The 26201-nt window shown below is 51.1% G+C and overlaps 1 protein-coding gene across 2 annotated transcripts in view; it reads left to right on the forward strand.

Annotated features, from left to right (window-relative positions):
• The first annotated feature begins 418 nt into the window (after window positions 1–418).
• zeb1b (zinc finger E-box binding homeobox 1b) overlaps window positions 419–26201 on the forward strand; it is a 33263-nt gene continuing 7480 nt past the window's right edge. Inside the window, exons 1-2 of one of the 2 annotated variants that reach the window (XM_037458561.2) lie at window positions 419–537; window positions 21198–21368. In XM_037458561.2, the coding sequence (XP_037314458.2) occupies window positions 480–537; window positions 21198–21368 (229 nt within the window). In that variant the 5' untranslated portion in view covers window positions 419–479. Of the gene's footprint in view, window positions 538–1730; window positions 2169–21197; window positions 21369–26201 lie in introns of those variants that run through there. The other variant, XM_037458562.2, reaches the window with a different exon arrangement.

Here is a 26201-nt window from a genome sequence, read left to right on the forward strand (position 1 = left end):
ATTAAATGTTGGTCCATCTTAACTAAGACTACTTGACTTCCAGTAAGCATAACTATTTATACAAAATATCGTTTCCCCATTCATTTCCCCTCATAATCCTTCTTTCCCGGTATCTTTACAGGGTGTACCTCCCCTGTGATATCTCCTCTATCTGTGTTAAGGAGACAGGGCCGGAACGACCCGCGGGACGACCCCGACGCAGCTGGCGCACCACCGCTTGGAAACATCTCCCAGCCATGTGCGGCCAGTAGGAGGGGCCATGTGCCGGAGGTGTTTGAGAAGGTGACGCCGTAAACGCGGCCAGTGTGTCGCAAACCAGGTGGGGTTTTTTGCAAGGGGAGGGAAGGTGATGTCGTAAAGCGGACAGGAGAAGGGAGGGGTGATGAGCGGGTGAGGGGGGGGGGGGAACAGGAGGAGGAGGAGGAGGAGGGAGGAGGTGACTAGCGAAGCGGCTGCGCTTCAGACTCAGCGAGAGGATCATGGCGGATGGCCCCAGGTGTAAGCGCAGAAAACAGGCGAACCCCAAGCGGAGCAGCGGTGAGTCCCGGCCGCCGCGCCGCTTTTTAACTCCCGGCGAACTGCTTCTGGACACTTTCTGGGAGTGTTGAACCACGTTTGGAGTTTTTTGGGGGGAGGAGGAGGAGGAGAGGGGAGGGTGTGGGTCCTGAGGGCGGTGGTGTACCGTTATACCTGGCCAGCTCCTCGCTCTCCGCCCCGGCGGAGTGAACCGTTATCCGGCGGTTACAGCAACGCGAGCCGCGCTCATTGGCTCCGCGCGCTGCGGACTTTCCTTCACTTTCCTCTCCCCCCCCCCCCGCTTTGTTTCTCTACTTTTCTGCCACTTCTCCCCCTCCACGCGCTCCCCCCCCACGCCCATGGCAGCGGCACTTGGCGGCAGGTTGCGGGGCTTTTTTTGCACAACAACGTGGCCCGTTAACCGCAGCGTGTAGTTATTATTAAGTGTGTGTGTTTTAGGGCGAGGTTGTTGCATGCTAACTTGCGCGCTCCCTCCGGCCCCGGACGGGACAGTTCATTCCTCCCGTTGTAAATAACTCGACTTTCCCCGCGCGCGCGTGTGTGTGTGCGCGTGCGTGCGTGTCGGTGACCGGATGGTGGAAGCGTGTTGTTTTTTGTGTTGTTTTCCCTGCACGGTGCCCGGTTCGCTGCTGCTCGGTGGTGTTTATTTGGTCTCCTTGCTGGAGGTAAGAGGAGACGTTGTGTTGTGTAGTGTTTAGTGGAAGCATCTTCGTGCATTTCCTCCTCGCTTTAGCTCCATTGGTCGGCGTGCTTTTTGTTGTTGTTGTTGTTGTGTGTCTTTGCGTGTCGCTCGTTTGGAAACGTGTTCTTTGCACTTGTACATTTGGGTTGGTGAACTTTTGGCAATATTGAAAATGTGTATGTGTACCTCCACATTTGGCTTTAAGAATATACTCATGTGTCCCCAAGCATTCGCTCCGAGTCACTTCATTACACAACGTGGACTTTTAGTCTGTATTTATTTGTATGCGTGGTGAGGTGTCGTAATAATCCTCTAATATCGACTCGATGTGTGTAATGCCACTAAGACTACCATCTCAGGGGTGGCCGTTTGTGGGTCGGAGCATCCTGTCACGTGATAAAGGGTATTTTTAAGTCCACCTGCTGCGACGTAACGTCAAGGGACGCACAGACACAATGCAGGTGTCGGCTCTTGTAACAGTTTTAAACTTACACAACCCTTCGCAGCCGCAGACTCTGATTGGTCGGCTCTTACCTGTACTCCCTCCCGCCCCATCTCGCATCGTATCAGCCAATCAAAATGTATACCCATATATTTATATATTTTTATTCACCGTTACGAGGCACAGCGTGTGCGATCAGAGGGGCCGGAAAGCACCTTGTTTCTCTCTCTCTCTTTCCGTCTCTCTCTCTCTCTCTCCTGGTGACGACACGACGGTGACTCTGTGCGTCCGCTCAGGAGCCATCATCATCATCATCATCGCCACCATCGTCGTCATCATGTTTACCTGAACGCGGATAACGGGGCTGACAAACGGCCTAGAAATAAAAGAGAAATAACACCTGCGGCTCTCGACCGTTGACGGAACCGGATCCGCTCGCCGTTTCCCTAAAGGCTGCGTGTCTCGTGAGGAGCCGCAAAAAAACGCTCCAAATGTCAACTTGTGCAGGTAGAGATGATTTTTTTTTGTAGTTCGCATGGACGCTTGCCCTCCCCGTTATTCTCGCGGGATTTATCCCATCGTCATGCATTTTTCTGACCTACTTCTGCATGTTTTACCTTCCCGTTTATGTTTTTTTGGTGCTTTTCCTTGCGTGCGCGCGCGCGCGTGTGTGTGTGGATTGGTCGCCTTGTTTGGTCTCGTGCATCCCCGCGCGAGTTTATGCACGTAAAACCATCGGTGCATAAGGTGGTTTATTCTCCTCGCCCCCCCCCCCCCACACACACACACACACCGTGTGCAGTACCAGTGCGCTCGGAGCTCACCGTCAAAACCTCCCGTTTCCACCTATTGTGTTGCGGTAATTCGTTATACAATAGCCTGGACGGTACGGGGGGGGGGGGGTCGGTACCGTTACTGCAGTGAAGGCGGGGCTGTGGCTTTATTTATTTATTTAGCTCATGGACGGGGAGACAGCCAGGTATACGCAAGGTGATGCAACACCTATAGAAAAGGTGTATTTTAAACCGAGCTCCCCGCGTCACGTCGCCGCGGTGTGAGGCTCGCTCACCTGATGGGGGGGAGGGGAGGAGGAGGAGAAGGGGGCGGGGGTCCCAAGCCTCTCGTTGTGTTGCTTTTCACTAAACGTCTCACCGACAGATTATAACGTTTAACGGGCGGGTGTCCACGTGACGGGGCGCGCAATCAAGATGGCAAAAAAAGGAGAAAAAAAGGTGCCGTGATTCAGCGCGCAGCGCCTCCTGCTCTGCTCCTTATTTATTTGCGCTCCTTTTTTTTCTTCTATTATTAGCCCGTGCCAATGCGTCGTCATCGTGACGTGGCAAACCAGCAACCTTCACGCCACAAAGGCTACTGATTGCACTTCTTTTCAGGTCCCTGGTTCTGTCGAATAATCACAACAGGACACTTTACAGTCTGTTCACACGTTCTGTTCAGTGATGTCGTTATCATAGAGACACATTGCCTAACAATGATCACCTATTCACCCTGAATCAGACCTCTTTAAATACGTTTATTTATTATTTGGTCTATAACATTTCAGATAGCAGTGAACATGCATGTTTTAAATTCCCAGATAAAAAGACAATCCGTTTATTATAATATATTTATGTAGAACAAACCCTCACATTGGAGCACCTGGAACCAGAGAATGCCTTTGATATTTTCTTCTTTAGTAATTTATCGATGATCAGAATGGCCAATCAATGCTGTGCATTGATGGAAGTGGTCAATCACACTTTCTGTGACACGTATCTTTGATATGTGTGAAGGGAGCCCTCAGACCAGGGGACGGTTTCCACTGGTCCAAACCACACTCTCAAAGATGGCTTTCCATTTCATTTTTACGCTCTTATTTTCACGTTGCTTTTCAGGAACTAAAACCATTATCCAAGCGGATTAAATAATCTGCCCGCTGGTTAGAGGAAACACATTTATCCACATCTAGTTCATGTCATTTAAGATCAACACGGTGCACAAAAGGAAATACTACCTGGTGTTAACATCCATCTCCTAACTCTCTAAAACCTAAAACCATGTCTTTTCGGGTGATTTCCTCACGTTGTGATCCCATCGTTAGCCACGCGGTAGTTTGATGCCGGGCCTCATTTATTTGGGGGTCTGTGCTGTGTTAGTCATCGGACCCCCAGCCCAGACGGTAAACACACTGAATGATGAGGCTCATCCCGACTCGATGCGCTTACCGCACGTTAGCCGCTATGTTGGCGTGAGCTGAAGCGGCGTCCACGGTGCGTGGCTCCATTTTTTTTGGGTCCCAGGTGAACTTTAGCTACCGTTCTTCTGCAATGGCGGGTCGTCCCTGGCTGTCACTCTTGGCCACGGCTCCGTCCGTCCGGCGGCGCTCCTGCCGCTTCAAAGCGCCCCGTGTTTGTGTGTTTGTGTGCGTGCTCTCAGCCGGGCCGTAATCTAACACTGCAATTTAGGGACTACAGGAATGCGGCCTGGTGTTAACAGACCGCTACAGGATAAACACGGCGGGCCTGCTCCCACACTGCTGGTAGACCTCCACACCCGCCAGGGCCCGGCGTCCCCCCCCCCCGTCCTGTGGAGGACTGCAGGGGGTCAGGTGTCATGTTATGTCAGTGTCGCCTGCCAAAGTGCGTCAATCCTCAAGGTCAAACTTCGCTCATAAGATATTTGTAAAGCTTGTTTTTCTTTCTTTTTTTAAATTTAAATTCAGCATCGTTGCTGAAGAGCTTAGCGGGGTTCCTCTCTGGCTTCGCTACGTCGCTTGGTGGTGCAATCTCGGGGCTGTTTTCTGTGACCTCCACCGGGTCAGGGAATCGCTGTGTTAAAGGAGCGCCGGCGTCCCTTTTGGCGAGAAGGCCCTTTGATCTGCGTGTGATGCCATCAGACGAGCGGCGTCCTCTCTTTACCCTGCTCTCTCTCTCAGGGTAGACGCTTTGCGTCGCGCCATGACACGCGTTTTAAGGATATAGCGGTCTTTTGCGTTCTTATTAACAAACCCGCTTTCTGAAAGTCAACCTCACCGTCGAGTCACGAGGAGTCACCAAGGTTTCTTCTGTGGCGTTTGTTGATGGACGATTCCTTCCAAAAAGAACGAGGAGCAAGACGTCCGTTAAACACAAGCAGAGCTTTTGTGGATCAGTTTTTGCAAATCTGTCTCTTAACATCAGCTGGTCTACTTCTCAATGAACCACAGCGAGCCTTTAAAATGCTACTGCCTCAAGTTACCTTTTTCTTATTGCGTGAGGTGAACGTTCCCATGTTCCTTGCGTTGTGTATTTGGGAGACGCCACCGTCAGAAGGAAGTGATGGTGTTAGCTGTGCTTGTGGTCAACAGTAGCTGCTAATTGATCCGTGACCACTGGTCATTCACGCTACTTTCCCCTTTTGCCCAAGAGCCTGGGGCTGTGTGTGTGTGTGTGTGTTTCCCTTCACAAATGGGCCTGTGGAATGACAAAGCACTACAGGATGTCTTTAGCAAGTCAGCATCAGCCCCTCCCATCGCCTTTTATGGTCCAGAGGGGGAGGTGCGTCCACGCCGCTGCTGTGACTAATTGAGCAGTGTGTGTGCGTTGGTGCGTGTGTGTGTGTGTGTTAGCGAGAAGAAGCGCGAGAGAGAGAGTGTGTGTGTGTGTCAGCATCAAGGTGAGAAACTGCTACTTTGCTCCAGGCTTTGCATAACAACAGAGGCCTGCTTGTTTGGATTCACATGCATCAACACGGCGCCCGTCAGGGGGTAAATCAGCTGGTTCCTGCTGAGGAACCTCGACCGGATGAGATGTGGACAGTTGAAGCGCGTTGTTTAATACGAAAATCTGGGGGGGGGGGAGTTGCTCGAGGTAGAAAAACGACTCCATCGCCTCGCTAACAAGGAGCGAAAGCATCAGTTGGTGGCGTGCGTGCTTGTTATCATGCAGGTGGGATTTGCCCCCCCCGCCCCCCCGCTGCTCATGAGCACACGGTACGGGGAGCTATTTTTAGTCGAGGTTTAGGGGAAGCGGAGCGCTGCCGCCCTCTGACTCGATACCAAACCGAGAGCGATGCAAACGCAACCGCACGTGGCTTCGGGGGCACGGGGGCTTCAGGATCCTCAAGAGCATCAAGAGCCTGGCCTCCGCGGAGGGGTCAGAGGTCAATGCAGCACCAGGAGCCACATGGAGCGCGATGGTTGATGTCACATGACGTGATGTCAGCCTGTGACCCTAGAAGAGATGATTTGAGAAGCAAACGCCACAAAAAAGCGCTCAAAAATTAAACGGTGAGAGGATATTTCTCCTCAGTGAATTAAAGCAGAAGGCGAATTCTCCTCTGAACCTCAAAGGCCGTTTGAAATCGATGTCGCGGCGACGGAGCTCGCTCGCTGCCACCCACGCTCAAAACAAAAAGGCCAAATGTGGAACCAGAACCGAGAATTCCCTCCAGCGCCGCCGGTGCGTCAAACCTCAGAGGAACTGCCAAGCCCGTCTCCTGCAGCCCCCCCCCCCCCCCCACAGCAAGCTAACAGCTAAAACCTTCATCAACTCTCCTCACCGCGCTAACCCTGTTTGTTCTGCTGCTGACCATCCCGTGTGTGTGTGTGTGTTACATGTAAACGTGTTTGTGCATTTGCATGAATCTTAAATGAGTCGTTTTTTGTCCTGTTTGTGTGGGTCATGTGTGCATGGCGGCCAGTGTGTGTGTCCAAAAGAAAGAGTCTCATTCAAAGTGTGTGGGAGGATCTGGGGGGGGGGGGGGGGGGAGGTGAGGGGGGGGGGGGGGGGGTCTTTTCACACTGAGCTGGTGGAAAACTCCTCTCCATCTCCTTTGGCAGTGGAACAATTTGCATATCCTCTCCATTCTCTGTTGTTCCCCCCCCCCCCCCCCCCCTCTTTCTGCTCCTCGGGCTCAGAGGAGAACCGGTGAGAACCACTGCTGGGGGGCGCCGCCCTCTCCTCGCTCCTCCTCCTTTCATTTGGCTTCCGTTAAAACGGGTCTCTGGAGTGAACCCAACAGAGAACAGGTGTGGGGAGCTGAGACAAAGAGGATGAAAAGAAGAAAAGTGAAAAGATTATGACCTCAGCGTTTGAAATATTGATCTTCATTTTAGTAAGAAGCTCAGCGTGTCGTTATGAATCAAGATTTAACGACTTTGTTAATTGACTGACAGATAAGAGGAAAGACTTTGACAGTTCCAGCCCTTGGATCCAATGTTCTATGAACACGTTTCATCTTCTATGAACAGTGAGCCTTTACTACACTGGAGATTATGTTCTTTTAAACATTAACTCTAAATCCATTTTCAACGTTTCTGTGATTGCTGATTCTGAACAAGTTGATTTATTTATTTATTTTTAACTAGAACTTTGCTGAATCTCACAAACACAATGATATTTCCCCGGGAATATGTGGATTGAATTAACGGCCCTCAGCGGGTTTTTAACTAAATGTAACACCAATTAGTCCTGGTGAGATGTGACGAGTTCTGCAGGATGAAACAAACACAGACGGAGCAGGGAGGCGACCTCCCAGCAGGCCTGGACCCACTAAAGACCCCCCAGAGACCCCCCCCCCAATGGGTACAGCAGCAGCGGGACAGGTGGGAGTGGGAGAGAGAATTAATGCAAAGCATTATGGGAGTAGTGTGTCTGATACCAGAGTCTCTCTCTCCCACTTTCTCTCTGCCGCTGCTGATCCACAGGGTTACCTAACCCACCCTAACCCACCTAACCCACCCTAACCCACCTAACCCACCTAACCCACCCTAACCCACCTAACCCACCTAACCCACCCTAACCCAACTAACCCACCTAACCCACCCTAACCCACCCTAACCCAACTAACCCACCCTAACCCACCTAACCCACCTAACCCACCCTAACCCAACTAACCCACCTAACCCACCCTAACCCACCCTAACCCAACTAACCCACCCTAACCCACCCTAACCCACCTAACCCACCTAACCCACTAAACCCTTCACTGCGATTGGGCAATTTTTGTCATCTGAATTGACCAAAAGTGACATTTTGCACTTAAGTTCTTATATAATTAAGAAGATGCTCTGGACACAAAGTTTACTTAGAGTTTAGCTGTACATCTAGACACATAGATATATACGTAGATGTATATATATGTATGTATATATATATGTTGTTATTGTTGTTGTTGGTATTTAAATATCTCTCCGGTTGGCGGACGTGTTGATCCGACTCAACGTTTACGTTGTATTTGCGTCTCTTTTCCTTGAAATCAAGAATCCGCTCAGAGCCGCCAACGAGCCGTCTGTGCGGATTTGGATTTGCGCGTCGACGCAGCGCATCGGGGAGTCGCCCCCTTTAAAAAACAAGAAAGGGAGTGTTGTTATTGAATTACAGGTGATGGCTCCTAATTGGCCCCTCCAGAGGTTGCGCGTGTGTGTGTCATGTGATGCACAGCTGATGAAGCTGTTCGGGTAAAGCGAGGCTCCCTGAGTGCTGCGCTTTAGAGGCCGGCCGGTCCCTGCGGAGCGGCGCTAATGGAAGCCACGCGGCCCTGATGGATTACACCCCGCACCGGATGGATGGGCGGAGGGCTGACGGGGGGGGAGGGAAGCGGAGCCCAGGTGACACGTGACCTCGCCCTAAGTCACTCCGTGGGTTTTTAAAACCTTGTGACGATTGACATCAGATCTGAGGGAATAATCGAGATCAAAGCAATACCGTTTAACTGGTTACACCAATGTGAACGTGTATTAGAATTCATTTTTTAGAGGTCATAGTTCATACGGTTTCATAGACTGGTTTATGTGGCTTCACTATGCATCTCTTTGGCTGAGATAATGAGCCCAACTTTAATGATTCATTGTGAGATTATCTGATGACCACATAACACAAGGCCAGGTGAACTTCCATCCAACCCCACAACCCACAGTTTTAATCTCAGTCCAGGTATCCAGATGTATTGTTTATAGAAAGCACCTTTTTGTGATTCCGGCCACCGACCTGAAGATTGAGCCTCAAAGTGCTGCCTTTAGCCGCGTCACTCCGCGTGAGCTGTTGACTTGACAGAAGTCGATGGGCACTATTTTAATTTCCTGCCCTCGTCGAGTGTGCAACACGAAGCAGAACTTCGGCCCGAGCTGCACTTTTCCCTCTTTCGGGGGTTATTGATGTAAGAGAATTAGCTGCAGCTTTTACATCCCCGCCGGGTTTCCCCCCCCCTCCGGCGCCCAGGCAGCAGGCCTCCCAGATACTAAGTTAATCTCCCCCCGGCCCGGAGGGAGGCTTGTGAGGAGGCTCATTAGTCACCAGTCCCCCCGAAAGCAGAAAGAGAGGGAGAGAGCTATCAGATCCATATTAGGATCTCTCAGTATCTCAGCTACGTGTCCACCGGGGGGGGGAAGCACCACATTCTCAGGCCATGTGTTTCCCACTGACGTCACGGAGCTCCGACACACTGTGGAGCAGAGTTAAGTAGCTCTACACCATGATGGAGAATCATCTCCAGAATCTCTCTGTGCAGTGAAAAACCAGACCGCTGAAGCTTTATCGATGGATCCAAAATGCAATACGAGTGTGTGTGTGTGTGTGTGTGTGTATAACAATATGTTCATGGGAAGTGGAGACAGTTTGATCACCTGCTCGTTGGCGTCAACACAGCAGAGAAGCAGCAGAACCAAGCGGGTGTGACCGTCCCCCATTAAAGCCTCATAAATACCAGCTGACACCGCTAGACGCACCTTGTGAATCCACCGCTCGGCTCCTTATTTGAACTTGTTCCTTTTATCGGACCAACAAACACGTGACCCTTAAACTTAAGCTCCCAGTGCTTCATTTCCTCGTGTTGTCCCTCACGCACCTGTGAGCAGGTGAGCATCTCGTTGCTTTCCTCACTCGTCACGCGGAGGGTTGTTTCTGAGGCCTGTTCACTAAAAGAAAAACACCCCCCCAAAACCGCCTTTATTTCGCTGCAGCTGAGCCCGCCGTCCGTCAACTCCGAGCCGGGTCGCTCTCCCCCTTCGTCCGACTTCGGCCTCCATTTAGAGGCCTCGTGTCCCGACACGGAGGAGACGGCAGTGGCAAACATGGAAGTAAATGTGGAGGAGGAGGGTTAGGGTTAGGAGGAGGAGGAGGAGGAGGAGGAGGCTCTTCATCCGTGGTTTGATTAGGATGCTGAGGGGATACACAGACTCTTGATGCTAAGTGGGGTTCACATGCAGAGGATTTGCTTTGGTGTGTTGCTGCAGAACACAAACATTGAGAAGAGATCAAGAAACTATCGTACAGACCTTGCTGAAGAAGTCGAATAATATTAATTAACACCCTTTTATATTTTGGTTGTTGGTCCTGATCAGACAAGGCTTCTTGATGGTGATTATTATTACTGCGTTATTCAACAAAACATGTTCCTCCGTTTTAATGGAACATCCTTAACTTCTCTAACGATAATCATGAGACGGATTAAACTGTCGACTTTAAAAACTTTAAAAACACGACCATCCAGGAGCAGAAGAGACAAATAAAAAATAAACCAGGCTGCATCCTCATGTTGTGTTAATATAAATGTGTTTCATGCTCTTAATGAGCCTGCGTGAATCCTCAAAGCTTCGTTTGGACGGGCAGCTAAACGCGAGCTCAGAGTAGGTCCACCGTAGTTATGGATGGATGGATGGATGGATGGATGGATGCCTGGTGAAAGAGGGAGCAGCTCCTAACGGATATGAAATCAGTCGTCCAAACTTCGTCTTATTTATTCCCATTTAATTGATTTAACTTCACATTCACACCTGGACGAGTGTTAAAACTAGAAACCTTTTTTCACTCCATAAGAACTTGAGAAGTTTATCACCGGCTCCATTAAATAAAAGGAGTTTGCTTTGTTCACTATATTCCTAACATGGAAGCAAAGGGGCGGAGAAAGGGGGAAGCCGTGGGATCCATCGGCAGACTGGATGCGAGAGACACGTCTCACCTGCGGCGCAGGATGCGAATGGGCGGGACAACGGGTCGGATGCTGATGCTGAGAATCTGAGAACACAGCGGTGACCCAGATCTGCTCGTTAGCTGTCAATCAACCACGGGGGGACCCGAAAGGAGCTGCAGAGCACAATCAGAAGCCCCGAGTCTTCATCCTCTGCTCCCGTCTCCCGTCGCTTTTGTTGTGTTGTTGCGTCGGCGCATTTCACAGGAATCCGCCCAGATGACGAGCCGACTGCGGGACTCCCCCCCCGCCCCCCCCCCTTCTGACAGGCCCACGAGCGGGTCCAAAGGAGACGAACAAAACCGCCAAAAAATAAAATAGTTCAGCTTGTTTGTGAATGTGGAACAATCCAAGGCAAGGTAGCCACCCCCCCCCCCCTGTCCTCCCCTCCAGTGTGCCAAGCGGTGCAAGGCCATGTGCTCAGAGTCCCCCCCCCCTCTCGGGGGCTCGGCCGCGGCTCGTTCCCGGTCAACGGGCACCAGTGGCCGCGCGGCGACCTCTCCGACCTCTTTAGCGCTGATTGCTGCAGCGTGTCTCCGGTTGGCTGCACTCCTCTCCGTGTTACTCTGGAACATGGCTGCTCAGGAGGGGGAGGGGGGCTTCGGGCCCCATCACAGCGAACTAAACTCTTAAACTTGAAAAGGAGGTCTTGGAAGCTCATCAAACTGAATAGAAAAGATAAAGGTCGACGACCGTACAAAAACCCCCATTCCCACATGTCCTTTTTTTTAAGGTGGACCTTCTCCTGGATCCAGACCTCGTCTCCTTTGGAGCGTAATTAGCTTCTGCTCCTAAGACGTGTTTGCAGTAAACCGAAGGAAGGGCAACGGCCAGGAGGAGAGTCTCTAAAGCTCTCCTTTTCATGTAGATCCACGTGTGTGTGTGTGTGTGTCCTTGAATCTTTCTGCTTTAGTGGCCGTGCGTGTGCATGTGTTTTCTGGAGATACGCCCCCCCCCTGCCCCCCCCTCGGTTCGCCGGGACTTTTCCGGTGAAGCAAAGCTGAGAGCGGTGGAGAGGAATGTGAACAGAAAGCATCGTTGGCTCATGTGCAGGTGAAAGGTTCTGAGTGTTTGCAGCTCAGAACCAGGCCCGCGGCGAGCTAACCACCATTAGCATGTTGAGCAATGTGATTTAATGCATGGATTTTTCTTTTTTTCACATTCGAATATCTGTTGTATTTAAATATAGAATGTTAGTTGACAGCCCTAATGAGCATGTCAGGTGATGGGACAGGACACTGCTGACAGAGGGAGTCACAGTGAGCCACAAACCGTGTTTGGCTACCTGAGGCGAAGGAGGAAAGAGCCCAGTGCAGCTTTCTAATTTCTATTTGTGCCCATAATGAAATCACATAGAGAGTCACATGCAGCTGATTTATGGAGCCCGAGCACTGTGAAAACGCAACGCACACGGACACGCACACACGCAGACGCACACACACACAGTCGTTTAGCAATCCAACAAGATTTAATGTTTTGAATCTGCTCTCTGCCAAAGTGGAGACCTACAGTACATAAAAATGGAATTACTAAAAGAAAGGAAAGTGCAAGTGTGGCAGGTTCTCTGGACACACACACACACACACAGCCTGTGTCTGTCTCCCTGAGTAACAGCTGGGCTTCTTAGGTAAATTGAATCAGCCGCTCCGTTGGGCTTCTTGCGCGGCCCCTGGCATGGAAACCGAAAGCTATCAGATATTTTTCTTTCCTTTGTGTCTCTCTCGTCCTTCTCTCTCGTCTCTGACTCTTAAACGGCGCGTGGACGTTGTGTTGTACGAGCGACAGTCTTCGTGGGGAATATAGAACCGCTGGGCTTCAGGGACATCTGGAGAACCGGGTCAGTCCAGCGCCGTTTAAACACTGCTCGTGCACACTTCTGCCCTCAAACCTTCCCTCCATCTGAGCCCTCGGACTCAGAGGGCCACTAAAGAGGTATTCCACTTAAAAACGGGCCTCTTGTGTCTCCCCCCCCGGCTGTTTGTCAGGGCCTGCGGGCCCCTCACCCATCAGCGACGCTCTCAGCCCCCAACGGAGTTCTGAGGAGGTCCTGAGGTGGAGGATCGGCGGTGGGAGGGGCCTCCTGAAGCACGGGTCCGACCATCTGAGCGGATATTTAGAAAGTTAGATCAACCAAAGGTGCCGGAAAATGCATGTTTGGGCTTTTAGACTAAATATTGTTTTGTTGACAAATCTTTAAAAACACGTCAATTTTTCAGCCTGTCTGAGAATTGCGGAGTCACATTTTCTCAAAGTAAATTTTGATTTTGTACACCATGAATCGTCCATGATAGATTACTGTGTAAACCCCTTTTATCCAGGTGTAGAAGATTAGTGTGTGTGTGTGTGTGTGTGATGCGGAAGATTAATGCGCGTATTGTAATATGGAATTAAATTAAAGCCACAGTGCACAATCTCCTCTGCAGACGCTGTGGGAAACGCCCTGTCAGAGTGGGTGAAATAGTGTGTGTGTGTGTGTGTGTGTGTGTGTGTGTGTGTGTGTGTGTGTGTGTGTGTGTGTGTGTGTGTGTGTGTGTGTGTGCGCATGACAGTGCAGGTTGTGATTGAATGTCTTTCCTGAGAGGGGAAAATGAACCGAGCTGCTCACAGTTATTCTGGTTATTCTGGTCAACGTCATCCTTGCAAAAGTCCAAATATTAGATGTCATTGGAAAAAAACTAAAATGATGTTGTCTCAAACAATGTCATGGAAACAAAAATGTTATTTTGAAAAATATTTAATTTTTTTTGAGAATATGGAAAAAAAATTAAAAAGTCAAAAAGTAGGTATATATATATATATATATATATATATATATATATATATGTTAGGGTCAATAAAAGATTTGATGTGATGGGGTAAACAGGAAGTGACCACTCACTACTTTAACCCCCCACTTCCCTATATGTCACATCCTGTTTGTGGCGGCACATCGATGCGCTCAGCGTTTTTTTGAGGGAGAACCAGAGGTGAAAAGTTTTATTGCACTTTTTGCCTCTGACATGTTGAAATGTGGGTCAAAGCTGTGTTGTGTGTGTGCGTGTGTGTGTGTGTGTGTGTGGGTGTGTGCGTGTGTGTGTGTGTGTATTCCTACCAGCTCCGTGTGACCCAGTTGTTGTCAGAGAGACTTTGGGTGGGATCAGCAGGATCCTTCTCACACACAGATGCACACGCAGTGGACTATTTGTGTGTGTTTGTGTGTTTTCCAGCCAGTGTGGCAGTAAAACGTCAAAGATGCATCTAGTCTGCAGATCACTTTAAATCTCTGCTTTATAATTGTGGAACTCGACCCACCAGAGCAGACTGTCTTTTCTCTCCAGCAAACAAAGCCGTGGGGTCAGAGGTCAGAGTGCAGGTCGCTTGCAGGGAAATGCTCCGGAACTGGCAGCCACAACAACTTATGGTCATTTTTATTCAAACCTTTTTAATGACTAGATATATTCTCAGTTTGAAGCTAATTGTATTAGCTTCTACTTTTAGTAGGTTTGATATCCTTTGGGTTTTAATGGTGAGATTTAAAAATGAAACCCCTTTGGTTTGCATTTAGTCTTCAACTCAAGGCTCAACTATTGACCACATGCTGCTGCATTAAACACAAAAGGAGTTAAAAATGAAGTTTGTGTTGTTCTTATTGTGCTTATTTCAAAACATTTCGTCAGTAACTTGTCTGCTTACGAAACTCCTTCTTAAACATAATATTGTTGCCTCTGCATAACCTTCTTAAAGAAAACAAGAAGATGGTGTATTTCCACATAGCGGTTGTCCATGCTGGTGCGTGGTGAAACCGGTTCAGAGGTGGTCTGGTTTCACAGGAACCGCTCTGACCCTGCTGCTTTAAAACCAGACGTGTTCTAAAGGGAGCGTGGCGTGTGGAGACACTACCGCTGGCGTCCACTGGGAGCGCCAGAATCAACAGGGACAAAAGGATGTTTTGACTCTCCCTGTGTTTCACAAAACCAAAGGCTGATCCTTTTTGTATTATCCGTCACATTTTTAATTGGCTCACGGCGATGCACCGTCTGAACGTCGAGGTCAGTTCGTCTGCAGGCTGCAGGCGTTTGGATCAAAGCGTTGATGATGTGTGAGGAAACGATCCAAACAAAGAAGTGCCGTGTAAAAGATTCTCTCTCAAGGTTTGAGAAAACACCCGAATGTAACCAGAGCATCTTAATCAGAGTTACCGCTTCAACTCGATCAATGAGAGGCGGCAGGATATTTATATGTGTAAAATCCGAGATCAGCTTTAATCCTTCTCACCCGCCAGTGTTTTTATGACTCACGATGAGCTCCAGCTGGTTACACAGGCGAGGTAACACCAACTTTCAAAAGAGGTCGTCGGGCCACCAGTCTAGGTAATTAAAATCAGTCGTTATCAGATCTGCAGGGTAACAGTCAGCAGAGAACCTGTTTCAGAAAGGATCAGCCGTGACGTGTCGAGCTTCAGAGCGAAGCGCCTTGAAGTTGAAGTTTCTCCACATCCACTGCAGTTCCTGCTATTCTCTGCCGAAGGGCCAACCTGCTCTGGGAGGGAGGGAGAGAGAGAGAGAGAGAGAGAGAGAGAGAGAGAGAGAGAGAGAGAGAGAGAGAGAGAGAGAGAGAGAGAGAGAGAGAGAGAGAGAGAGAGAGAGAGAGAGAGAGAGAGAGAGAGAGAGAGAGAGAGAGAGAGAGAGAGAGAGAGAGAGAGAGAGAGAGAGAGAGAGAGAGAGAGAGAGAGAGAGAGAGAGAGAGAGAGACACACACCACACGTCTCAGCAGAGGAGACCTACACCCTGAGGACACCTTCCTCATTTGGGACACCACCGTCCCGTGCTTCACCAACTCGGCGAGCAGCGCATCGTCCGGTACGAACGGCGGAACGTTTGACACCGTGACTCTGACCGCCGGCTCGGCGAGAGGCAGCACGGGAACGAGGGTGCCGCGCACCACCACGCCGCTCGCCACCACCTTGCGCGCCTTCTCCACGCTCTCCACGAAGATGACCACCGCGTGGTTCATCCGTGCAGCGGACTTCACGCTACCGTGACCGACCAACCCCCCACGGCCAAGCCACAGTCCTCCACGGAACACGCGAAGCACGGCGCGAGCTTCAAGCCGTGCTTCCGCGTTAGCCCCGTGAGGTTCATCTGTGCGTGCTGCACGCCGATCGGCCACAAACACGCACAAATTAAGACAGACAGAAACCAAAATCACACACACACACACAACCACACATTTACACTAAAAGATCCGAAATTAAACGAAATTGCAGCTAGAAATCACAATCAAACAATTCACCTCACGCCACGCTCCGTTCACTCCGCACTCCTTCCACTCAGAGAGAGAGAGAGAGAGAGAGAGATTTGATTTGGAAAAAAACTTTATTTTTACATTAACTAATAACAATATGTATACAAATTAGACAGGTATATAATATAAAATTTATCTAGTAATCCGTTTGGACGATCTGGACTCCGCCGCACTCCTCCAGCATCTATTTGTCCGCGGGTCGCCCCGCACACGATCCTCCTCAGCCGGACTGACGCCTCACTCTGTCCCGGTTGTGCTCCCCCCTTCTCTGTTGAGCTTGAGGAGGAGCTTCCTCAACCTGAAGACCTTCTGTTGGGTGAAGTCTCCTGCGCCCTTCTTCGTACTGCCGTGTCGGGCGGAGCGAGCAAACTTATCCAGATCGGAGAAGTACTCCTCCAGCTTCACTCCCCTCTCGTTCTTGGTGAGATGCAGGAACTCCTTCACCTGCCCCACCCCGTACCTCCTGGAGACCGTCCCACCTGAGGAGACACTGATGGAGGAGCCCCACTCCGAAGAGGAGTCGGACTCCCCACCCCCCGCCTCCCCTCTGCTCGACGCCCCTCCCCTCTTTGCCTGAGAGCCTCCTCTACTGGCCCTCGTCTTTCTCTTCAGGTGGGGGACCTTAAAGCCCACCCCCCCCTCTTCCATCTCCTCCTCGCTGTCGGAGACCCCCCTCTCACGAACGGGCGACCCCCGAACTCCTTCACCATGGTTCTCCCGACTCACCCCACTCGTCCCCTCTTTCATACGGTCACACACGAGACTCGCCCACTGGGCTGCATTCACCTCCCCATTCACACCTACATTCACCCCCTCCCTCCCGTGATCGATCATCTGGGCTTCGCCCATCCCCTCCCCCACCTGACTGACCGGTTGGGCCCCACTCACCCCTTCACCTGACTCCGCACCGACCTTCCGAGTCCCACTCACCCCTTCACCTGACTCCCCACCGACCTTCTGAGTCCCACTCACCCCTTCACCTGACTCCCCACCGACCTTCTGAGTCCCACTCACCCCTTCACCTGACTCCTCACCGACCTGCTGGGCCTCACCAGCCCCCCCTTCCTCCCTAGCACCCCCGGCACCCTCCCGGTTCTGGTTCTGAGAGGAGGGAGTCTTCACTGGGCAAGACCTCGCCAGGTGTCCCTCTCCACCACACCGGAAACACCTCCCATCGTCCGATGTGGCGAACATGACATATTCAAACCCGTCGATCCTCACCTTGATCACCAGGTTGAGAGCCTGGGTCCTGGTGAGGACCATGTGGAGCTGTCTCCTGTGCGACACCACATGTCTCAGCAGAGGAGACCTACACCCTGAGGACACCTTCCTCATTTGGGACACCACCGTCCCGTGCTTCACCAACTCGGCGAGCAGCGCATCGTCCGGTACGAACGGCGGAACGTTTGACACCGTGACTCTGACCGCCGGCTCGGCGAGAGGCAGCACGGGCACGAGGGTGCCGCGCACCACCACGCCGCTCGCCACCACCTTGCGCGCCTTCTCCACGCTCTCCACGAAAATGACCACCGCGTGGTTCATCCGTGCAGCGGACTTCACGCTCCCGTGACCCACCAACCCCCCACGGCCAAGCCACAGTCCTCCACGGAACACGCGAAGCACGGCGCGAGCTTCAAGCCGTGCTTCCGCGTTAGCCCCGTGAGGTCCATCTGTGCGTGCTGCACGCCGATCGGCCACAAACACGCACAAATTAAGACAGACAGAAACCAAAATCACACACACACACAACCACACATTTACACTAAAAGATCCGAAATTAAACGAAATTGCAGCTAGAAATCACAATCAAACAATTCACCTCACGCCACGCTCCGTTCACTCCGCACTCCTTCCACTCAGAGAGAGAGAGAGAGAGAGGGAGGTCCGAGGGGGGGGGGTCTGATTGAGCACCTGGGCCCCGGCAGGAAGCAGCTGGAGGGTCCTGATTACTGTGTGGGGACACGCAACAAACAAACACGCAACCCCGGGAAATCACGTCAGGCGTCCGTGAGTCATAAAGATCCACGACACGGTTAATAATCACACACTCTCACTGCAGCACACATGCAAGCTGCATGAGGACACACACACACACACACACACGTGGCAGATGGAGGAGGAGCTGGCTGCAAAACGAGGGGCTTTCCTGTGCACGTGTGTGTGTGCACGTTGGTGCGCGCTCGTCCAGAGGTTGCTGGCTGTGTGAAGGCGAGAGAAGGGGATGGAAACACAATGCGGCGTGCCAGAGTAAGATGTGCTGCCCCCCCCCCGTCTGACCTCATGATGTCGACTTGAGGAACGAGACTCTTCACAGTTAACAACTTCCAGGCCTGTTTTCATCCTCACGTGTGCTTTTTATTTCACTGGGAGCTGTGGCCAACTTTAATGTTGTTATTATTAATAAATACAAACAATAACAAAGCCACAGCATTGAAGAGAGGCTTTATGACACGTGACATGAGAGTGAAACATGTAAAGATCACCTCAAACTGGGTTTACTCTCTTTAGAAAAGGAAGGAAGGAAAGGAAGGAAGTCAACAGGAAACAGGGGGATTCAGGGGAAAGGTTCTCTTCTAGAAACCTTTGAACTATTTTCAGCATCGACTCGTCTGATGATTGATGATAAATTATCTCATTTAAAAATGTAGGTCAAGTCAAAAACCACAAAAGGTTTTTTTTGGTCAATCAATAAAAAATGATCAGAAAATATTTGATTAATCTATTCAAACCTGTAACCTCATTAGGTCTCGAGAGGACTGGTTTTAATTTTAGTGTCCAAAGTCACTGTGATTTTCAAACAAATGTTGAAGACATCATGAAGTGATGGACAGCAAAGAGTAATTTTAAAAAGTTATAAAAAATAAGAAAAATCCCCCGCCCCCAAAAATAGTTCATATGAAATGACGTTCTCTGTGAAGTTAACACAGCCCAACGCTGTAAAAAGGTGCTCATGTTACCTTTTAGGTGGACAGACTTCCTCCCACAACTTGGGACAGCTGTAACAACATGGAGGAGGGACGGCGTGCCTGTCCCTTTAAGGGGGCGGGCCCTCCCCCCAGCTGCTCGCCACGCTAAAGTCTGCTCACATCTAGTAGCAGACAGACCGCTTTAGTGAGGTTCACTCTTGTGACCCCCCCCTCCCTACACACACAGCGGGGGAATTGTCTGTTAGGGGCTTGGCAGATGTCCCGTGCTGCACAGCTGCACCGTGTCAGTACACACACACACACACACACACACACACACTGGCTGTGACGGCGTGCTCGCCCGCCTTTCTTTGGCTTTCCATCAAGGCATCGCACCTCATTCATTGGCTCGGTGCTGAGTTGATAGCCCGCCCCCAACGTATGATGTCACCCTGTGTTCTTACCTGGGATTAGCACGGCGTTAGCGTCAAGGTGCTTGAGAAGCCGCCTGCTAGCGTAGCTTCAGCCTCCTGTTAGCAGCACTGGAGCAACGGACCGGCCTCACCGCGCAGCCGACCTGTGACCCAGAGGCCGGGCCGTGAGGTCCGGCCAGGGTGGTGTTGTGGTGCGGCAGACACACGTGACCCCCCCTCCCCCTTCCCCCCGTCACATGGCCTTCTTTGGGTCGACTCTGCTAAACCGCAGCTGCTGTATTCTGTTGTGTTTTTCACACTTTGTAGGCCATAATTATTATTGTCCTTTTCCAATCATTGGAAAGAAAAGCAAGAGGAGGGGATGCAATCTTCTGTCTCAGAGGACCGTGTTGTTTTCCGGTGGGGGGGTCGCGCTGAGGTCTCTTAAAAACCCCCAAATCTGTCTGAGCATCTGATTAAATGAAGGTCACATCAAATAAAGCCAGACGGGGGGGACAGGATATTATAAATTCCATCCGCTGACTCCTTGCTCTCGCTCTTTCTGTCTGTAACGTGTCCCTAGTTTTAATTGAGGGGGGTGGGGAATGGGGGGGTTAACTCGGTTAGCCGTGGTCGATTTCTCCCCCTCTGAACACACGGCCTCTCCTGCAGTGGCATCAACGCGTGAGACGTCCCAAAGGGGGCGATCACGCAACCACACAGGAAATGTGCACGAGTGACAGCGAGGAGTCAGCGCTAACGAAGGGAGGAATGCTGCCGTCTAGACCTCCCTGTCTCCCCCTCTCTCCCCCTCTCTCTCTCTCTTTCCACCATCTTCCCCCACTCTGCTCCACGGTGCCCCCTGTCTGTTGTCATGGTAACTGCTTCCAGCAGAGCAGAGGAGGCACGTGGTTTTCAGTGGTCACGTGTGCTCAGCTGATCGGTGAAAGGTCGGAGTGAGTGTGTTCGTTTCTGCTTAATGTACTTTTCAAGCAGCGCTTTCATCATGTTTTTAATGACAGTATTATCTGCCTAAAGAGACTCGTCTTTTTGTAGCGGCTGAATTTAAGCTGCAGAGACTTTTTTTTCTCTTTGCAGCCCAATCTGTAAAAGAAGAGACGACTCAAACGTTGACGAATCACGTTTGAAGTCTGGAAGGAATTATTATTCAACCACAGTTCATACAAGTGAAGTGAAGTCTGTGCTTGTAGTTCCACGCAGAACCCGACGGGTCCCAGAAGGAGTCCCTCGGTGACCCCGCTGCTCACACTGGGGGGGGTGGGGGGGGAAGAGTCTCTCTCTCTCTGCCTCTCTGATGAATTCAGATGTGATTGATCCCTTCCCGCCTCCTCGCACACACACTCGTCCATCTGCAGCAGCAACAGCATCGTCTGCAACGCCTCAAACCCTGAAGGGAGGCAAGGAGCGTTTGTGTTAGAAAGAGTGCGCTCATGGGTGTGTGTGTGTGTGTGTGTGTGCGCGGTTAACGGCGCTACCTGAAATAGTTCCACATTTCATGCAGACGGCAGAACCGCAGAGCTTGTTTTGTGGTTAGGGACCTGTGTGTGTGTGTGTGTGTGTGCGTGCACGCACCTGTCACCTGTGAACAAACAAGCCCGAGCTTTCCCCCTCATTAGGCGTCCTCAGCACCTCCGCCAAGAGGTACACCCCCCCCCCGCGGAGATGACACACACATACATTCACACTCAGACACCACTCGCACACATGCTGACAGCAAAGAAAGCAATTAAATACCTGCTGCTCAGCGCACAACCTCACTCACACACACACACACACACACACACACACACATTGCTGAGTTCATTTTGACCATTTTCCCTCCTGATTTCCCATTAAGAAGAACATTCAAACCCGTGTTTTCGGCTGCAGGGGCCCGGCTCCTCCGACACTGTCCACATTAAACCATGGCAATGGGCTCTTTTGAAACGTCTCCTCTCTCCTCTCTCCTCTCTCCTCTCTCCTCTCCGCAGTGACAGACTTCAACAATGGTCCGGAGGCCAGTTCGGACTCGGATGACGAGGACAAGCTACACATCGTGGAGGAGGACAGCCTGCAGGAGCCCGAGGGCGCCAACGGGGCCAAAGCCGAGGCCACAGCGAAGGCTACGCTGTTACCGCAGTGCAACGGCGCAGCCAACGGAGGTGAGATGATTCGATACCTGTTGATCCAGGGACGGGTTTGCTCTTTCTCACACCAGTTGTAGCTCAGGGAGACGCCTTGGTGTGAGCTAAGTATGCACAGAACACCCCCCCACACACACACACACACACACAGCCAGGTTATTGTTCGACGGCTGGACACGTGATAACAGCCGGAGAAGATTATCCACGCAAGGGTTGTCGAGGGCAACCAAAGAAAGGCCGAGGCAGACGTGTGCTCTCAGCAGCCTGAGGTAGAAATCTTCGTTCATTAGATAATGATGACGAGGTGGCTCGGCTCGGATGGTATTTTTTACGGAAGTGAGGAGTAATTTGCTCAAAGGGCACTTGAGCAAACGAGAGCGTCGGAATGAGGGGGGAAACGCAGACGGAGGACCAGGAAGCAGGAAGCAGGAAATAAGACACGCTTCAATAATCCATAATCGGGGTCCGATGCTCGTCCACAGAAAACCCCACACGCCGCCTGACAGGCGCTTAGCTGCCCTCATAGAACATTTCTTTCCTCATTTATAATTAATAATATAATTATGTAATATAATTGCAGGCAAAGTCAAGAAGATAAATATAGAAACAGTTACAGTAAATATATGAAGAATAAATAAGACTGAAATATAACTAAATGTGAAGCTTCTCTCAAGATCAGGAACAAAGAGCCTACGTTGTGTTTTCTGGGTCAACTGCCTGTGCAGTTTGGGGTCGTTTTGCCGTGACGGTGAGATTACTGCGTGATGATGAGGAGGCGAGGGGCTGTAATCCTGCAGGAGATCACACATCGCAGGAGGAGCCAGCGGCTCCGTTTCCTCAAACGAGGAAATGTCGTTGGATGTTTTGTTGTTTGGAGAAAGGTACCTGGGTGGATTATTGGATCAGGCGGCTCGGCCTGTGGGGGCGCCTGCCAGATGTTCTGTACTCCTCCCCGACTGTCTGCAGAACACGGCGTCCCAATGACACAACCCCCCCCCCCCTCAGTCATCAATCTGGTCCCGTCTCTCCTCCCAGACGTCTCGGTTCAAAATGAATGACTCAGGTTTTCCCCCCAAACGCTGCCTGCAGAGTCTGAAGAACCATTACATCCTCAGATGGGAGGTATTGAATGGAATATATGATTAGAATTTATTATGTTATACTGATGTTTTAATGCATCTTATTGCAACGTCCTTTGATTGCAACTGCAATCAAAACAAGCTGTTTTCCTTGTCAGTAAAAGGGTTTCTAGGGTTATTCTTATATTCGGGTACTAAGCACTTATTTTCCCCCCCGATGTGAAATCACAGAGACGTTTAGTTTTTACAAGTTGCGCCTTCAGCGGGAAGCGCAGACCGAGCACCACAACGCCATCCGAGCATCACAACGCCATCCGAGCACCACAACGCCATCCGAGCACCACAACGCCATCCGAGCACCACAACGCCATCCGAGCATCACAACGCCATCCGAGCATCACAACGCCATCTGAGCATCACAACGCCATCCGAGCACCACAACGCCATCCGAGCATCACAACGCCATCCGAGCACCACAACGCCATCCGAGCATCACAACGCCATCCGAGCACCACAACGCCATCCGAGCATCACAACGCCATCCGAGCATCACAACGCCATCCGAGCACCACAACGCCATCCGAGCATCACAACGCCATCCGAGCATCACAACGCCATCCGAGCATCACAACGCCATCCGAGCACCACAACGCCATCCGAGCATCACAACGCCATCCGAGCACCACAACGCCATCCGAGCATCACAACGCCATCCGAGCACCACAACGCCATCCGAGCACCACAACGCCATCCGAGCACCACAACGCCATCCGAGCATCACAACGCCATCCGAGCATCACAACGCCATCCGAGCACCACGACGCCATCCGAGCACCACGACGCCATCCGAGCATCACGGCGCCATCCGAGCACCACGGCGCCATCCGAGCACCACGGCGCCATCCGAGCACCACAACGCCATCCGAGCATCACAACGCCATCCAAGCACCACAACGCCATCCGAGCACCACGACGCCATCCGAGCACCACGACGCCATCCGAGCATCACGGCGCCATCCGAGCACCACGGCGCCATCCGAGCACCACAACGCCATCCGAGCATCACAACGCCATCCGAGCATCACAACGCCATCCGAGCACCACGACGCCATCCGAGCACCACGACGCCATCCGAGCATCACGGCGCCATCCGAGCACCACGGCGCCATCCGAGCACCACGGCGCCATCCGAGCACCACAACGCCATCCGAGCATCACAACGCCATCCGAGCACCACAACGCCATCCGAGCACCACAACGCCATCCGAGCACCACAACGCCATCCGAGCACCACAACGCCATCCGAGCACCACAACGCCATCCGTGCACCACACCTACCGCCGGCTTTAACGAGTGAGCGTGCAGGCAGGAACGTCTGACTCCTGCTCCATTCTTCCTGTCTTGAGGGGGGGGGGGGGGGGGGGGGTGCTGTCGGAGCAGCCGGTATTGAAATGGTCCCTCTGGTTGAGAGTTTAGTTTCATCTACCCCACCCCACCCCCCCCCCCCCCCTTCGGTCTGCGCCGCACTGCAGCTCCAATCCATCCTGCCTTATGAACATAGTGACATGTTCCGGGAAGGTGCACGAGTGCAGGAGCTGTGCACGTGCAGTGTGTGTCCCATTGAGTGTGCGTCACATGTTTTCCTGTTTTCATTCCTCTCTGACGTCTCACGTGTGTGTGTGTGTGTGTGTGTGTGTGTGTGTGAGAAGAAAGTAAGTGTGGGGGAGGGGTTTAAAATGTTTAAAGATAAGATGAAGAAAGGGAAATGGGGTCAAGGGGTCAGAGAGAGAAGGACGAGCTGTCCACAAATAGAACATTGGATGTTTAATTGCTCAACATTTCTCTGTTCCAATACATTTGCTGCTTTTCTTAGAAAGTAACCTGAATATCTGAATAGTTGGACGCTGTAGTGCCTTCCAATAAGTCACTTCGGACGCCTCAGGGGTTTCAATATGCTGTTATTTAATTCCTTTGTGTCATTCAAATTTCTGGATTGATAACTTCCACGTATAATAACACAAAAATAATCTCACTAAACTTATAAATAAACCAACAAACAAACAAATAAACTAGCTACATTGAACAACCAAATGCCTGCTGACGTCCACGTCTTTCCAACACTCAATTCCAAAAGACAACTTCCAAACTCTTTCAAGGACCCTTTGTCTTCCTCTGACCCACTAATTGGGACAGGTGTGCAGCTTCAACTCTTCTTCAAGGCCTTCCAAGGCCACAAGGTCAGGATTCGCCAGCAGGCGTCACCAAAGTAACTTCGTCGCTCCTACAGACGCTATGTTGTTATTTCAAGCCACTCATTTTGTTATGGCATCACAATACGAGTAAAGTGCTTTGGGGTTTGTGTTTATTTATTTGATCCCTGACGTGTTGACTACAATGTTGACAAACACACCGGCGTCATCGGGGTCAGCAGAAGTGACCCGAGCTCGTGTTTGCAGTCATTCACGTCTATTTGTGATCAGCTGCGTGGACATTTAAAAGATGGGATTTCAGACAGAACCAGGAGAAGAATGAGTTCTACATTCTGCAGACTGCTGTTGGACTTAAAAAGGGAGAGAAAGGGAGGAAGCAGGGAAACAGGAAGAGGAGGGGAGAGACCAGGAGGAAGAGTGACGGACTACTAAGTCAAGGGGGACAAAGGACGAGCGAACAAGAGAAAGAAGGACGAGTCAAAGGAGAAATAGGCTCGATGGAAGTGAGCGAGTTTGCCTCCGAAGGGGGAAAAGAGACCTGCAAATCTTTGGGATGAGGTCATGAGAAGCCGAGACCTGTTTAGAACGAGGCAGAGCGGGCGGCTGGTGTTCCTCTGCTTCATGAAGACACACGCACACGCACAAACACACGCACACACACACACGCACACACACACACGCACACACACACACGCACACACACACACGCACACACACACACACACACACAGCCTTTTAGAAAGCCAACCAGACCTAATCTATTGAATCTGGAGACCTACAGTACATGAAATGGAATCACTAAGAGAGAGGATAGTGCTAGTATGGCAGGTTCTCTGGACACACACACACACACACACACCTGTACCTGACGAGGCGCAGCGAGTAGAGGCGTGGCCTTTGGCTCCCGTCCCACCTGCTGTTAAAATGCTTCGTCCCCGTGGCAACGCTGGACCCAGTTTTCACCTCTTTTTTTAGACACAGGAAGCTCCGCGTACTTTACCGCTCTTGTTATTGTTATTGTTAAGATTATTATACGACACAACACTGGACCGTCGTCACGGCAACAGACGCCATCCGCTGCTCGTGACTTTGAACGTGACGGGTGGGTTGCGGGGTGAAAGATGGAATGGGGCATTGTGGGAAATGTAGGATGCCGTTCACGTGATTTGTGACGGTCAACATGAGCCCTGAAACACACATCTGGACTTGATCATACAGTCCGTGTGTTTATTATTGATCAGTCTTTATTTCTATTTCACTACTTGTCTGTCCTTAAGGAACTTCCTTGTTGATTTCTCCTTCCACATCCGGGGGATGCTGCTCGAGACTGAAAGTCTAGATACCTTTGATTCTGATCATTGTTTATTGTTTATCCGTCTCTTGTGAGGAGCCACACTTTAAGGCAGCTTAAAGCAGTCACTCACACATTTACCATCTCTCCCTTATTGTCTGATCTGCAGCCTGAAAGTTGATCTCGGAGTTGATCCGTCCAGTTAAACCGTAATCCTGTAAGTGCTCACAGATGGACGGAGGAAATAAGAGACAGCTCGAGAATGCTTTAC

The sequence above is a fragment of the Pungitius pungitius genome, chromosome 15 (genome assembly GCF_949316345.1).
Source record: "Pungitius pungitius chromosome 15, fPunPun2.1, whole genome shotgun sequence".
Lineage (NCBI taxonomy): Eukaryota > Metazoa > Chordata > Actinopteri > Perciformes > Gasterosteidae > Pungitius > Pungitius pungitius.